This window comes from Anguilla anguilla, chromosome 16 (genome assembly GCF_013347855.1).
Source record: "Anguilla anguilla isolate fAngAng1 chromosome 16, fAngAng1.pri, whole genome shotgun sequence".
Lineage (NCBI taxonomy): Eukaryota > Metazoa > Chordata > Actinopteri > Anguilliformes > Anguillidae > Anguilla > Anguilla anguilla.
This window is the reverse complement of record NC_049216.1, coordinates 1,406,498-1,422,316: the sequence shown is the minus strand read 5'-3', so window position 1 is coordinate 1,422,316 and position 15,819 is coordinate 1,406,498. Positions and strand designations below refer to the sequence as shown.

Here is a 15,819-nt window from a genome sequence, read left to right as displayed (position 1 = left end):
GCGCGTCATCCAAAACCGGTTAAATAACTGAACATTTTATGAGTAATACAAACGTTTTGGTTTGATGTTTCAAAAATTATATACAGTTTCACGTCGTAAAAGCCTGTTTTTTTTTTTCCCTTCGTGTCCCCCAACTATGTGGTAGAATCCGGCGCCAGTGGGTGTAGATGTCAGAAATGGTTCTAAGGGGACGAGACTACCTGATGACGTTACGAATAGCAAAGGGTCGCAGAGTATTTAATAATGAGCGCGAAGAGCTCGGCCACACAAATAATACAATGGCTGAAGGAACACCTCAACACGCGTCGCCATCCAAGTTACCAACGGTACACAATGAAGACGGTAAACAGCTGCGGGAAAAATTCCAGCTACTTGTTGTAAGTGCAAGCCTATATACTAAAATCAGCAGTAGTCTACATTATGAGTATACAACTGTTGAATGGCTTATATGTGGCGGTACAAATAACATGAACCAATACTTCAATCAGGACGTACAGTGACGGTTTATATTTTGATGTCATATTACAGTATGCCTGCCGAGACGAGTCTGCCAGTCGGGACGAACTGGCAGCAGAGGCCTTGAAGACGGCCACATGGGCACTGGCCACTATAGGCAGGTTGGAGCGGCAGAACCGCGCCGCCAACCAGCGAAGTCGCCATCTGCACGAGCGACTGCTCAATGCGCAGCACAAACTAGAGGCCTCTGAGTTGGAAGTCACAAAGCTTCAAGCGACCGTGGCTTTGCAGTTTGACGGTACGTTGCTACTCTGAAGGAGAAATTACGTATTTGTAATGTTAAAGAAAACACAGATTGCCTGACAATAAATGATTGTTCGATCCATGTATTCCTTTAGATCGGAGAATGGCGACCACAGCTCGTACAGATGTGGAAGAAGGAGCTGATGCAAGCGCAGACAGCGAGCCAACTTACGACCACCTGCCAGACTGAGGGAGGGCAGAAAAAACAAATACGGACTTTATTCATGTGTGCCCCCAGCCCTTGCTCCGTTTGATGAAGCAACAGCACTAATTTTGTGCACATTGTGTTAATGGCAATAAAATTGCATTTGTCCCACATTTATTTTGAATCGTGTCGGTCTCTCCTCCAAACTGTGTAAATGTCTGCTGCGTTTTCTGAGGGTATCGACTTTACATAACTGCCGGCCAGATGTATTTACTCCCCTACTCCCATTTCTCCCCTACTTTTGAGACGCGCTAGCAATTAAAAACGCTAGGCGACGGCAAAACCTATAGCCTAACTATGAAGCCATTATATAGTCTATGCTGCTGCATAGTATCTTTTCTTCAACATAATTCCGATACTTTTATTTCTTGGGGGAGGCATACGTTTGTGGAAAGCAATGCACGCGCATTTACACAGATACCCGCCGTTGCCTTTCACAGTATTTTACATCTACCAGTATGCTTTGGTTATACTTTTCTGAGTAGTAGCTGTCTATATCTCGGTTTTCCCCCCACATATAATTCGTGCAGATAACACCGAAGCGTTAGATACGCTTGTATCCTCCGACATTGTGCGCATGAGAACTACAGTCTCTTGATGTCTGAACATTTTCAGCCTATTTGTTGTTGCGTAGTAAGTGTGGCTGCTTGTCTCTGAGAATAATGTGAGGACAAGCATTGGACTGTTCATCCTGCGTCCTATGTATATTGGCCCTGTTGTTTTAAAGACATATGAATGCAGCCATTGCCCTCATCTTCATCATCACACTATTGTCAATATAAGTAGGCGCTTTTCATGCAAAGTGGTCATCATTGCATGTGAATGCATGAACGCGCCAGATCTCCGCTCCACAGGACAGCCATTCACACGTCTGGCCTCTCCCGAGGCCAGGCATTCACACGTCTAGGTACTACCGCCCAGTTGCGCGCATTGCCTTTCACTTTACTTTTTTAATTTTTATAAATAAACTTTGTTTCAATTATACAAATCATTACAAACAATTACATAAACAAGAAAATCTAAATACATTAGGTAAAGCATCTTCTATATTAAAAGTCCAGAGTTTGCCAAAGATTTGCATTGCCGTGCTTGATGTCAATTGTCCTTCGACGTTTCAGTTCTGTTAAAATGTTCTTGCATACAGATTCACTTGACACGTAGATGTGATCAATCGTCATTTTACTTCGCGTTTCCCATATGTGCTGGTTCACTAGGCATATTATTAACCAGTATAAATCTTTAAGTTTATCATCAATGTTATATATTATTCCATTAAATACAGTTTCTGGTGTAATTGAAATATTAACACCAATAGATTTAATTTGTTCCCATATTTTTCAGATCTACTGCATTCAATGAACAGACGCTCCAAATGTTTCATCTGCATCACAATCAGGCATTGGGCAGGATTTCGTTGTAACAAAGCAACTCCATTTTACAACAGCTCTCACTGGCAATCTCCTCACTGATATTAGCCAGGCTATATCTATCATACTTTCAGAAATGTTTTTGCTCCATATTCGTGCGACCATTCTTTCACATTCTAAATTATGACTTTCACTTTACCCAGTGGCTGTAATTCTGTTAGACCGCTTATACTCACTCTGTTTATACTGTACGTCCTCTCAATTTTCTTCATACTGTATATACCTTTTCTTTTCATACCTTTCATTTTCTATATAGGGTATATATAATACATATGTCCATACGCTGCATTGGACTTTACTGCTTCTTTTGAACTTCAGGTGACATGCTAACTGCATTTCATTCTCCCAGAACTTGTACTCTTTGCAATGACAATAAAGCTGAATCTAATGTAATGTAATGATGCTGTCCTGTCTGACTGAGGATGACAGATATAAAACGCTGTTCGTGCGTCATCCAAAAACGGTTAAATAAAACACTTTATGAGTAACACAACGTCCGAGACAATATATGAACACTCAGTTTCAAAAGGGACACCTCTACACTTAAAACCAACGGTAAAGTTTTATATTTATTCAATATTTAGTACCACATATTAACTGTAGAATTACACGGTATCATTTTTTAAAACTTTGTCTCGTTTATTTCGTTATTCACTCAGCAGCGTTTTAAAAAAAAAAAAAAACTTTGTCTCGTTTATTTCGTTATTCACTCAGCAGCGTTTCACTGCCGTATTGGCATATCTTAGTGCTATTGTCGGGTTTACCTTGTTGCTATGACGAAAAAAGATTTTTCAGTGGTGAAAGAATACTTTTATGAATGCCCAATATTGTCCCTTAAGAAGTTCAGACCGTCTAGACCCCACGGTCTAAAAACTAGGCCCGACGGTGTTGGATTACTTAGTTGCGTCGCCATGGATGTCTTCTAGCTGCTTGCCGTAAAGAACTTTACTAGATGTCCTAACCGTTACAATACATATGTCCATACGCTGCATTGGACTTTACTGCTTCTTTTGCACTTCAGGTGACATGCTAACTTTGCAATGACAATAAAGTTTAATATAATGCCATGTAATGATGCTGGCCATTGTGCTCTCCTGTTTGACTGAGGATAACAGATATGAAACGCTGTTTGCGCGTCATCCAAAAACGGTGAAGCAACTATAAAGCTATTATATAGTCTATGCTGTTGCATACTATCTTTTCTTCAAGATCCGTTTCTTTTATATGGAACGCATCAGTTTGTGGAAAGCAATGCACGCGCATTTACGCAGATACCTTTCACTTTATTTTACATCTACCAGTATGCTTTCCTAATAATTTTCTGAGCAGCAGCTGTCTATATCTCGGGTTTCCTCACATTACATGACATTACATTAAACTGCGACAACGAAACGCAGCATATATATATATATATATATATATATATATATATATATATATATATATATATATATATATATATATATATATATATCGAACGATGTATAACATGTCTGATTTTGCTTTTGGACTAGCGTTTTATATGTGAGCGTAACCGAAAATTTGCTTGTCATTGCATTCACTTGAGTGTCTTTAAATAGGTTAGTGGTATTGCATAATATGGATATTTCACACTGTAAGCGTTAGTATTTCAGACAAGGTAAGCGTTAGTTATTAGTAATGTAATAGTTTTTGTGACGCGTACAACAGTGATGAGGAGTGTGTTGGAACATTGGCAAAACGTGGTGGACGGTTGAAAATAGTTTTCATATAGTCCCATCCCCATACCAAAAAACATACCAGAGTACAGAGTACACAAATACATACAAGACTGAATGATTACACATGTAGGTACTGTAGAGCATTGTGTGACAATGTTTTTGAATTATTTTTAAATCTGATAGCAATGTCCTATCTTAAGCCTTCATGAGCTTTAAATGCATTATATTTACATTATAGCATTATATTACTTTCTGGAGAGATTTTGGACATGATATCTGTCTATGAATGTGCATGCTCTGCTAAGTTGTAAGCAAATGAAATGCGGGGAAAACCCGAGATAAAGACAGCTGCTACTCAGAAAAGTATAGCGAAAGCATACTGGTAGAAGTAAAATAAAGGGAAAGGCAACGGCGGGTATCGGCGGAAATGCGGGCGCATTGCTTTCCACAAACTTATGCCATCCCTATGAATGAAACAAATAAACGTATGGAAATGATGTTGAAGAAAAGGTAGTATATATGTATATATCCCACGGCGCCCCGCAGGAGTACCGCCGTGCGCTATGCGTGGCAAATGCGTGGTCACTCTGAGAAACTGTCACTAAAAAGTTTAACATCAATGCAAACGTTTGTATTACTCAAACCGTTTTTGGATGACGCACAAACAGCGTCTCATATCTGTGGGATGTCTCAATAAATGCTTGTGCATTGCCTTCTACAAACTTATGCCTTCCCTATCAATCCTACAGATAAAAGTATCGGAATGATGTTGAAGAAAAGATGGTATGCAGCAGCATAGACTATACAATAGGTAGCGCGCACTGAGCGGTAGTACCCAGACGTGTGAATGCCTGGCCTCCGGAGAGGCCAGACGTGTGAATGGCTGTCTTCTGGAGCGGAGATCTGCCACGTTCATGCATTCACATGCAATGACGACCACTTTGCATTAAAAGCGCCCACTTATAATAACAACAATGTGACGATTAAGATGAGAAGATTATTTCTACAATCAGATTCTACCTTTTCCTTGTTTGCTAGTCAGTGGCGTCTGGAAAAAAAATCCCATCATTCTCAGCGTCGATAAAACCCCAAAGGCTTCCTGCCGGCCATTTCACTTTTGGGTAGCTACTTAGCAAGCGCCTTCGTTTGAGGTAGTTTTCCTTGTGAAACCATTATATCTCTCATCGTTGAATTAACAAGCAAATAATAACCATTGGTAGTCAATTTTATATTAAAACGTTTGTTTATTAAGGAAATTGGAATCGACACGTTAACGAACGGCCACAGTTTTACTTGAAGACCAGCGTTGACAAACAGACCTGGGGTAAGTTTCTCGTTTTCATTCTTTGGCGAATAGCTTCCTAGCTTGGCTACGTGTTTTGCAACGAATGTGCTAAAACTCATGGAATCAACTGTTTATGCAGCTACTTTTGCATCGTTTGCTAATGTACCCTTTCAGATCATAAAAAATACTCGGTGAATGTTAACTTGGGCTGCTAGGCCCCGTCCACACGTATCATTACACCGCCGCCCGGAGGCGAATAAATATACTGCGCCCAACTGTGTAATCCACCTTTCAGTACGCGGTTCAAAGTGCTGCCGTTTCTGCCGCAGAAACCACGAACCTTTTTAGGATCTCAGTGCATTTCCACCGCAGGACCAGGGTCTAAATTATTTTACCCCCAAAAATGTCCCTGCTCGGCGGGTAGTACTTTCCAAAAGTATAGGAACTTTGGCAGTGGGCATAGCAGCGCTGAACATTTCTCATTGGTCAAGTAAAAATCTGCCCCTGTGATTTATTATTTTCATAATATTTACTTCAATTCAAACTTTTATGTTATGTCGCGCAGTAGCCTACTTTTGGTTATAGCCTGCCAACTTCTTGGAACAGATAATAAATTAAGATTGAGGATTATAACGTATGCTCTTCTGTTCTTTTCTTGCTTTAGTATCAAGTCTGTTTTTAGAAACTATTAAGCATTCCTGCTCGGACAGCATATTATGTAGCAAAACATGCAAACGCTTTAATTCGGTTGCTGAATCTAATTCGGATTTTGTTTCTTAGCCCCTTATAACGGACTCAAAACGTTTGACACAGTTATGTGAGGTATGTGGTAGTTCTGCGTAATTTACTTTGCATATACAGTAAAATCAAACGGGGAAAAATCGCCTTCCGCACTTTTTGTCAGGGTAAAATAACAGGTTAATTCTAGCAATCGTCCCTTTTGCTTTTGCAAAATGCCTTAATTTTATTGCAGTCAAGTATTTAGCCTCAAGTACTTAGCTGCTCCGCTAGCAGTATGTTTGAAGGAGTCTAAAATACATGAAAGCAAACGGTGAGTGTACCACTGCAATATCCGTTAAAAAAAAATTTCACGCAAGTCCGCGTTTTCATTGTATTTATTCTTGTCATTTTGCGATTATATGGAAATGACGATGAGAGTCAAATTAATCAATTCAACAACACAATTTTTATGATGTGTGCATGTGTTCTGCTATATTACAGTGCATTGCATTTATTTGGCGGACGCTGCAAAATGTGCTTTTCATGGTCATGGACAACTACAAAACACAGGCTCAATAAAATAGAATACTTATTTTGCACAGCTATTTCTAGCCAAGAACACAGTTTAGTTCACACAGTGAACACTATTCTGACCTAACCTCTACAAAGCCAACTAGGCAAAAATAGCTGTGCGTAATACCACACCTGTTGCTTTGTCGCCCTTTTTAGTTCAATTTCTCAATGTCGTATTTATTATTTGAAATGTGTATTTATGTGTTATTATTCTATCTGTCTCTGAGGCGCTCTGAAATGTGCATTCTCTGCTAAACTGAGCAATGGATTGGAATATGTGTCTGACGTAGTGTTGCACGGTATACCAAAACTTCAGCACTTCCTCGGTACTTAAAAAAAATAAATAAATAAATAACAAGAAACGGTTCGGTATTAGAATATTCCGACGTTCGGTAGTTCTGGAGGATATATATATATATATATATATATATATATTCATATAAGAGCGTAATACCACTGGTTTTACGCGTATAGATGTCCCTTTTGCGACTGAGTGGTCATATCTTGTCTTGGATAATCCGTTTGTGAAATGTCGGCTATTTTCAAAAATAGCTGTGCGTAATACCACACCTGTTGCTTTGTCGCCCTTTTTAGTTAAATTTCTCAATGTCGTATTTATTATTTGAAATGTGTATTTATGTGTTATTATTCTATCTGTCTCTGAGGCGCTCTGAAATGTGCATTCTCTGCTAAACTGAGCAATGGATTGGAATATGTGTCTGACGTAGTGTTGCACGGTATACCAAAACTTCAGCACTTCCTCGGTACTTAAAAAAAATAAAATAAATACATTTCAATTCAAACTGTTATGTTGCGCAGTAACCTACTTTTGGTTATAGCCTGCCAACTTCTTGGAACAGATAATAAATTAAGATTGAGGATTATAACGTATGCTCTTCTGTTCTTTTCTTGCTTTAGTATCAAGTCTGTTTTTAGAAACTATTAAGCATTCCTGCTCGGACAGCATATTATGTAGCAAAACATGCAAACGCTTTAATTCGGTTGCTGAATCTAATTCGGATTTTGTTTCTTAGCCCCTTATAACGGACTCAAAACGTTTGACACAGTTATGTGAGGTATGTGGTAGTTCTGCGTAATTTACTTTGCATATACAGTAAAATCAAACGGGGAAAAATCGCCTTCCGCACTTTTTGTCAGGGTAAAATAACAGGTTAATTCTAGCAATCGTCCCTTTTGCTTTTGCAAAATGCCTTAATTTTATTGCAGTCAAGTATTTAGCCTCAAGTACTTAGCTGCTCCGCTAGCAGTATGTTTGAAGGAGTCTAAAATACATGAAAGCAAACGGTGAGTGTACCACTGCAATATCCGTTAAAAAAAAATTTCACGCAAGTCCGCGTTTTCATTGTATTTATTCTTGTCATTTTGCGATTATATGGAAATGACGATGAGAGTCAAATTAATCAATTCAACAACACAATTTTTATGATGTGTGCATGTGTTCTGCTATATTACAGTGCATTGCATTTATTTGGCGGACGCTGCAAAATGTGCTTTTCATGGTCATGGACAACTACAAAACACAGGCTCAATAAAATAGAATACTTATTTTGCACAGCTATTTCTAGCCAAGAACACAGTTTAGTTCACACAGTGAACACTATTCTGACCTAACCTCTACAAAGCCAACTAGGCAAAAATAGCTGTGCGTAATACCACACCTGTTGCTTTGTCGCCCTTTTTAGTTAAATTTCTCAATGTCGTATTTATTATTTGAAATGTGTATTTATGTGTTATTATTCTATCTGTCTCTGAGGCGCTCTGAAATGTGCATTCTCTGCTAAACTGAGCAATGGATTGGAATATGTGTCTGACGTAGTGTTGCACGGTATACCAAAACTTCAGCACTTCCTCGGTACTTAAAAAAAATAAAATAAATACATTTCAATTCAAACTGTTATGTTGCGCAGTAACCTACTTTTGGTTATAGCCTGCCAACTTCTTGGAACAGATAATAAATTAAGATTGAGGATTATAACGTATGCTCTTCTGTTCTTTTCTTGCTTTAGTATCAAGTCTGTTTTTAGAAACTATTAAGCATTCCTGCTCGGACAGCATATTATGTAGCAAAATGTGCAAACGCTTTAATTCGGTTGCTGAATCTAATTCGGATTTTGTTTCTTAGCCCCTTATAACGGACTCAAAACGTTTGACACAGTTATGTGAGGTAAAATCAAACGGGGAAAAATCGCCTTCCGCACTTTTTGTCAGGGTAAAATAACAGGTTAATTCTAGCAATTGTCCCTTTTGCTTTTGCAAAATGCCTTAATTTTATTGCAGTCAAGTATTTAGCCTCAAGTATTTAGCTGCTCCGCTAGAAGTAAGTTTGAAGGAATCTAAAATAGATAAAAGCAAACGGTGGATGTACCACTGCAATATTAGTTAAAAATTCCGAGTCCGAGTTTTCATTGTATTTATTTTTGTCATTTTGCGATTATATGGAAATAACGATGATAGTCGAAATAATCAATTCAGCAACAAAATCTTTATGACGTGTGCATGTTTTCTGCTATATTACATTGAATTACATTTATTTGGCGGACGCTGAAAAAAGTGCATTTCATGGTCATGTACAACTACAAAACACAGGTTCCATAAGATAGAATACAGCTATTTCTAGCCAAGAACACAGTTTATTTCACACAGTGAACACTATTCTGACCTCTGTAAAGCCAACTAGGCAGAAGAATAAGATACAGTATTAGAACAAATACAAATTACCAAAAAGTGCTATAAATGTTGTTAACAGTTATTTGTGGAATGTGAATGCATTCAGTCGTCTCGGATGTCAAGACATCAAGGTGAATGTTCGCATAAAAACATAATGAATGTGTTTGAGAGTATATATAAAACAATACATTGGTTTGTTATATCATGTTTGTTGTTCTTGTCAGGCCAAATCTGTTCAGATACAAATCTCTGGTTGGTATTTCTTTTTGGACCGCTGCTATAAAAAAACTCTGGCCGGTTTCTATTTCCACCGTTGTTAATCAAAAACCTCTGGTCGTTAATTCTGAGAACAATGATTCTATCAAAAAAAAATAGTTCCATCTCGTTTTATACCATACATTCAGCACCAATTTTAGTCATTTTTGTAATTACATTATTTAATAAAACTGCATGAAACCACAAGTCAATCAAATTAATCTCCCTAGCACCGTCTTGCTTTTTTAATGGTGTGGTCGTGCAGTGTGGACATAGCGTTTTTCTAAGACCCTCTGAAATGGACTTTGAATGCCAGCTTGCTTTATGATAGGTTCGCGTCACATAGCCAATATTAAAATTCTTGGTTTTACGTCAGAATGGTCTCACGGCATGCTTGTTATCCCGGCTAGCTAGCTAGCCAACTATTGAATTGTATTCAAACCAGCGGTTACTATAAACGCAATCGTTCACAAATATACAGATGACAATGCATCTGTAGCCATGAGTTAAATGCGGTATGCCTATTCTACTGCCCAAATAAGGGACGATTCCGATTTGTAAAGCTAGCAACAGTAACTACAAATGTGATTCAACGTTGCAATCAGTTACAATTAAAAAGCGAAAGAATGATGTTGCTGTTCTAAACATTTAGAATGCTGGATTTTGTATCGCATTGATTTTCTGTTAAAAGGCCGAGGTGTCCCTTTACTGATAAATAATGCCCACCCTTAGACCAATCAGAATCGAGTATTCAGCCAAGCCGTTGTATAATGAAACTTGATCTCCTTGTTGCCGGCCTCGGCCAGTTCAGTCGGTTTGCATAAAATCAAACCGGTTTAAGCTCGTACATTGGACAGGACGGCCAAAACGGACCCAACCCTGTAGTAATTCTACATATATCCTTACATTTTATGAACTTGTGATCAAGAAGTTTTTGGTATACTTTAACCTGCTGCATATATGCAATCTCCCAGTATTTATTTGCAGACTAAAAAAACAGCAAACTCATTTTTGCTTTTTTGCCTAGACAGTTGCATTCGTGGCACTTTATTTCGTTCAAAATTATGAATATAAAGTAATCTAAGCTAGTATTGTAAATGGTACAAATGTCTTCCTTCATTTAAGCCATTTTTCAAGTGTCTGGGATGTTCACATCTGGGGTTACAAAGCTTTAAATAGGGTACCCCCTAAATGGCCAAGCATTGGCCAGATTTGGCATGTGCGCTAAATGGTGAAAGTTGTTGTTTGCTCTGTATTTTAAAAAAAAGCTGTAATGCACATTATCAGATGAATGTAAGGACTAAGTGGCCTTCATGTTCATGGCAAACACATGTGTGCATGACTTTGATGTGCAAACAACAGGTAGCAGCAGTAATGCTATGTTTTTATGTGGCATCAATTTAATATAGTTCTTCCTGTTAAGCTATGGCAGGGTGTGGCTCACGTCATAAAGTCCGCCGATGGCCTGTGTCAGACATCACTGGGCATCAACACAAGACTGTGTTTCCTGACAATTGTCACGCCAATGCGAAAGAGGTGATGTATACAAAAGTTCCTTATGTAGTCTATATCATATAATACTATGTTATGTACTGTATAGCATGTCATACAACATAATTGGATACATGCAAGGTTGTTACATCACTTGGTGTTGTAACAACATTCATTGGCGTATTTATTAACATGTTTGATTTGTGTTTTCCCTTATGTAGTAACATGTTTGATTTGTGTTTTCTTTATGCAGTTTGTGTTCGTTGTTGGCGATTCACATCTCAGATCTTTTGCTGATGGAGTTGTGAACATGCCAGAGGGTCGGCTGTCCTTTGGTTTTATGGCCACACCTGGAGGAGATGCAAGAGCGTTGCGTTTGGAGATCTCCCATCTTGGTGATACTCCACGTACTCCAGATGCAGTGTGCCTGCTTGCTCCGGGGAACAACATGACCTCAAGTCGCACTATTGAGGAGGCTGCCAGGGCCTTTGGGACTCTCCTCAGTGTTGCATTGCAACACTGGCCAAACAAGGTATGTGTGAAATCATAAACACTCAGACAAAGGCAATACTGTCCTTCAGTAAAATGTTATGTGTTCACAAAGGGACTAGTAATAGTCACAGAAATTAAGTAGGTTTTGTTTTAATGCTAATAGCAATTTGTTCTTTGTAGGTGTTTGTGGTGGATTTCCCCATACGGCATGTACATGCAACACTGGAATACCAGCTTCTGCTAAAGCAGGAATATCACCGAGTTGCAGCAAAGATGGGGGTGCGGTATTTCTCAACCAATGATGTTTTCCAGCCATCCAAAAGGTATGTTCCAAGAAGTTGTGCATACAACATCACTGTTCTTGGAGTACATAGTACATTCTTATTCATGTTTGTCTGGAACTTTATTATTGTCATTACTTTTTATTTAAGGCATCTCTGGTGTCAGGATTTGGTACACCTAAGTGATGACAAAGGTATGCCTCTCCTTGCGGACTTCATTTGGAACACTTCATACAGCATCCTGCACATCCCTGTCAATCCTGTGCCACTTAGAGTGCATCCTACACTCAAACGATGCTTCCACAAAAACAAGAAGAAGCATGGTACTTCATCACAGCCACAGTGTGTTGCTCCATCTCAGCGCTCAGCAACATCCTATCGGCCCTTTCCAGGTAATAACTGCTCTGTGTGTTACATAAAATTGTCCAGTGCTAGTGGTGTCCAATATTTGAACAATGTTCTGTCTCTGCTGTTTTCTTTTCTTTTTTTTTTTCTAAACCCATACGTCTGTATGTTCTTGTGTGCAGCTGTTAAAATGAAGTATGTCGACCATGGCCAATGGACACACCTGCTGCCTACTGTTCCAGGTAATTCTTGCATGCCAATGTGTCTGTGTCCCAATGTGTTACTGTTAAGTTGGAGACCCATATTTCATTTAACTCATGTTATATGTCCTTGTTTGTAGATGTAAGGATGCAGGTTCGGGACCGGCGGCATTGTATACGTCAGCATGCTGCCAAAGGACTGTTTGTTGACATACAGCAAGTACGTTTGTGTTGATGTATACACTTTGTAGAACTGTTCAATGACATTTTCTAAAAAGTAGGCCGTCACTATTCAACATAATTAACTCCTAACCTCAACTTGTCTTTACAGCGAATTCTCAGTGGGTGTACGATGGAACGCATCTTTGACACATACGTCGTATGTTACCCTTCGGGCTACCGCCAGAACGCCAAGCCTGTCCATGACCCAGCACCCAAGTCTGTGGCTGAGAAGAAATCTCTGCACATCAAAAAGCTAAGTGGTGCTGCTTCACGTCATGTGGGTCGTAGGCCTCTGGTTGTAGTTGACAGGGTCAGAGAAGTTGTAGAACAGGAAGCTGTTAGGGACAAGGTAGTAAGGAGGAGAAAGATACACACCAGTGTTACACAGACAGAACAGAAGCAGGAGTTGCCTACTGAGAGAGTACTGAAACAGGAGTTGGCTAGTCAGCTAGTACAGAAACAGAAGTTTGGTACAGATGAAGGAAGTGTTGTTGGTCAGGGGGAAGGGGGTCACATACCTTCAGAAGTAGGCAAAGGGCTTCAGGATACACAAAACATAAATGGAGTATATAGCTGGGTGATGGTAAGTAATTTGTGTGTTCCCTTCCAGCACATTTTTGAATGTCCCAATAAGTTTAGTATTGCAGAACTGTGTGATGACAACACATTGCCAGTAACTTGTAAGCCAAATTGGGTGAAATCATTGCCAAGCAAGACATCAAATACACTGTACAACAAAGGGGGGATGCCTTCTGTGCATGACACAAGTGGGGGAGATTCAGACCATAACAAGACATATAAGAACCACATAAGAGGAGGTGTAGGTGGAGGCAACTCAATATTTGAGACGGCAATTAGCATAGCAGAGCAGCATGGTATCCAACTTAGAAGTGGCAATCCAAACAAGGCCAATGGTAATTGCTTGTATGAATCTATTATTGATAACATAAATGCAAGACAATGTTTTGCAGAACATTTGCCAGAAAGGCCTGAGCACTATAGAAAGGTCTGGAATACTGTAGGTGAACAGAAAATTAAGGCATCTCCATACTATCCAAACATATATACAGAACAGCAGTGGAGAGAAGCATGGCAAACTTTGCAGACAACTAACCAGTATGACCTTGACTATTTTGGTGATATGGCTATCCTTAGTTGTGCTCATACTACAAAGAAAGACATCCTTGTTTTCAACACACCTTGGAAAACAACAACTGCTCAACCTCATAGTCCAATATATGTAATATCTGCAGATGCAATAGATCCAGCAAATGCAAGAGATACTGATGTTCCATTGGTGTTGGCATACAATGGCCATCATTTTGAAAGCCTCATTCCTGTTTCTCATGTTGATGTTAACAAAACAATTGTTTTGGTGGATGCGTATAAGACTGGCACGTATACGACTCCTAGGTCTTTAGCACAAATGTTTCAGCTCAGTGGAAATGATTTACACAACACAGAAACAGATTCTCCCACAACAAAAAAAACCATATGTACACAGGCCACAGAAAACCAGAAAAGAACAAAGCTTGCACCTACAACCAGTAATGTGCACATTCAAAATTATGCTCCAAAATCCCACAATTTAGATGAAGGCAATAATACCAGCGATACCGTAGCCATAACTTTGCCAGATGTATGCAACAGTTGTCAAAAGCCATTTCAAACGCTGCTGGTACATTTGCGCAGATCAAAACAATGTCAATTACATTACAACTTCCAATCTTTGCATCAAGAAGTAATTGTGAAACACGCAGACCAACAACCTCTATGGCAAGGTCCCAAACGTCAAAAACTGCAAAAACATAACCGAACTGAGGTCAATGTAGGCCTAAACCATGTTCAACAACAACCTCTACCATGTCAGAAAGCGAAAGAGGCCACTCCAATTGAAGCCAGTGCAATAAAGATGAAAGTTACAAGGAAGAGACAGTTGCAGGGTAATCCTGTAGAAGTCACAGGAACAAGAAGGACGGATCTTCTCCAGATTCAAAATATAGGTCCTAAATCCCACAATCTACACGAAGCCAATAATACCAGTAATACCATAATAATGACTTCCCTAGATGTATGCAAGGGCTGTCAAAAGCCATTTCAAAGGCTGATGCTACATTTGAGCAGGTCAGTACAATGTCAGTTACATTACAACATGTCTGACAGCAACCCAAGAATGCCTAATCCAAGTGCAGATGAAGTTGTTCTTGTCAATGAAATGGAAATCCCATGTCTCACATTCTCTCCTTTCACTATGCAGCAAAAAAAATCACTTTGTTCAAAAATTCACATCATCCACAACCCTGAATACATTCATACACAAGAACCAGTTCCAAGGAATGTCCCAATGAGTGATCCTTGTGAGACAAAGGCTATTGTAGGTGATGGGAACTGCTTTTTCAGAGCTTTGTCATTTTCCATTAGTGCAACTGAAAGTCATCACAGAAAAATCCGACTAGCTGTGGTTAAACATATGGAAACAAACGCACTACAGTATGCTCCTATTCTCCGACATGGATATTTTTCTGTTGAAAACTATGTAAAAGCATCACGGATGAAATATGTTCACACTTGGGCAACTGAGGTGGAAATACAAGCAGCTGCAGATCTCTTCGGAGTTGATGTTTTCACATACAGTCACAACAAGTGGCTCAAGTATTCCACAACAAATGAAAAGACAATTGACACAGCCATATACCTAAAACACTGCAACGCATCTCATTATGAAGTAGTTACATGCGTTAAGCAACACAATTCTGACCTGTGCACTAAACTCTGCAAGAAATCCAATGACTGTCCACAGTCACATCAGATAAGCAGTTCTTCAAGTCGACGTGAGCTTGACAGAAAAAACAAGCAATATGAAGTGAACAAACAATTCCGAGATGCAAAAAATAAAACAGGAATTAAAAGATACCATGAAGATGCAAACTACAAGAAAACTATCAAAGAACGCAGCATAAACAAATATGCCACTGATGCCCAACACCAAACAAATGTGAAACAGTACAGTGCACAGAAATATGCCATTGATGCCCAACACCAGGCAAATATGAAACAATACAGTGCACAGAAATATGCCACTGATGAACAACATCGTGCAAATAAGAAAAAGTGCAGCATAGACAAATATGCCACTCATGACCAACACCGTGCAAGTACTAAACAGTACAGCATAG

The 15,819-nt window shown here is 39.2% G+C and overlaps 2 protein-coding genes across 2 annotated transcripts in view; both read left to right on the top strand.

The window, feature by feature from the left end:
* The first annotated feature begins 5,343 nt into the window (after positions 1–5,343).
* Positions 5,344–15,818, top strand: LOC118215108. The gene is made up of 7 exons (XM_035395552.1): positions 5,344–5,415; positions 11,036–11,148; positions 11,357–11,635; positions 11,776–11,918; positions 12,027–12,268; positions 12,404–12,641; positions 12,753–15,818. The coding sequence occupies exons 2-6, from the start codon at positions 11,038–11,040 to the stop codon at positions 12,559–12,561; spliced, it is 933 nt and encodes a 310-aa protein (XP_035251443.1). The 5' UTR covers positions 5,344–5,415; positions 11,036–11,037; the 3' UTR covers positions 12,562–12,641; positions 12,753–15,818.
* LOC118215529 overlaps positions 12,774–15,819 on the top strand; it is a 29,026-nt gene continuing 25,980 nt past the window's right edge. Inside the window, exon 1 of the mRNA XM_035396419.1 lies at positions 12,774–12,903. Within this exon, the coding sequence (XP_035252310.1) occupies positions 12,774–12,903 (130 nt within the window). The remainder of the gene's footprint in view (positions 12,904–15,819) is intronic.

Excerpts from the sequence above, each read along its gene's own strand:
- LOC118215108 (XM_035395552.1), top strand. The coding sequence starts at position 11,038 with ATGGCAGGGTGTGGCTCACGTCATAAAGTCCGCCGATGGCCTGTGTCA. Across the intron at positions 11,636-11,775 it reads TGCAACACTGGCCAAACAAG|GTGTTTGTGGTGGATTTCCC; the intron begins GTATGTGTGAAA and ends TGTTCTTTGTAG. Across the intron at positions 12,269-12,403 it reads ATCCTATCGGCCCTTTCCAG|CTGTTAAAATGAAGTATGTC; the intron begins GTAATAACTGCT and ends TCTTGTGTGCAG.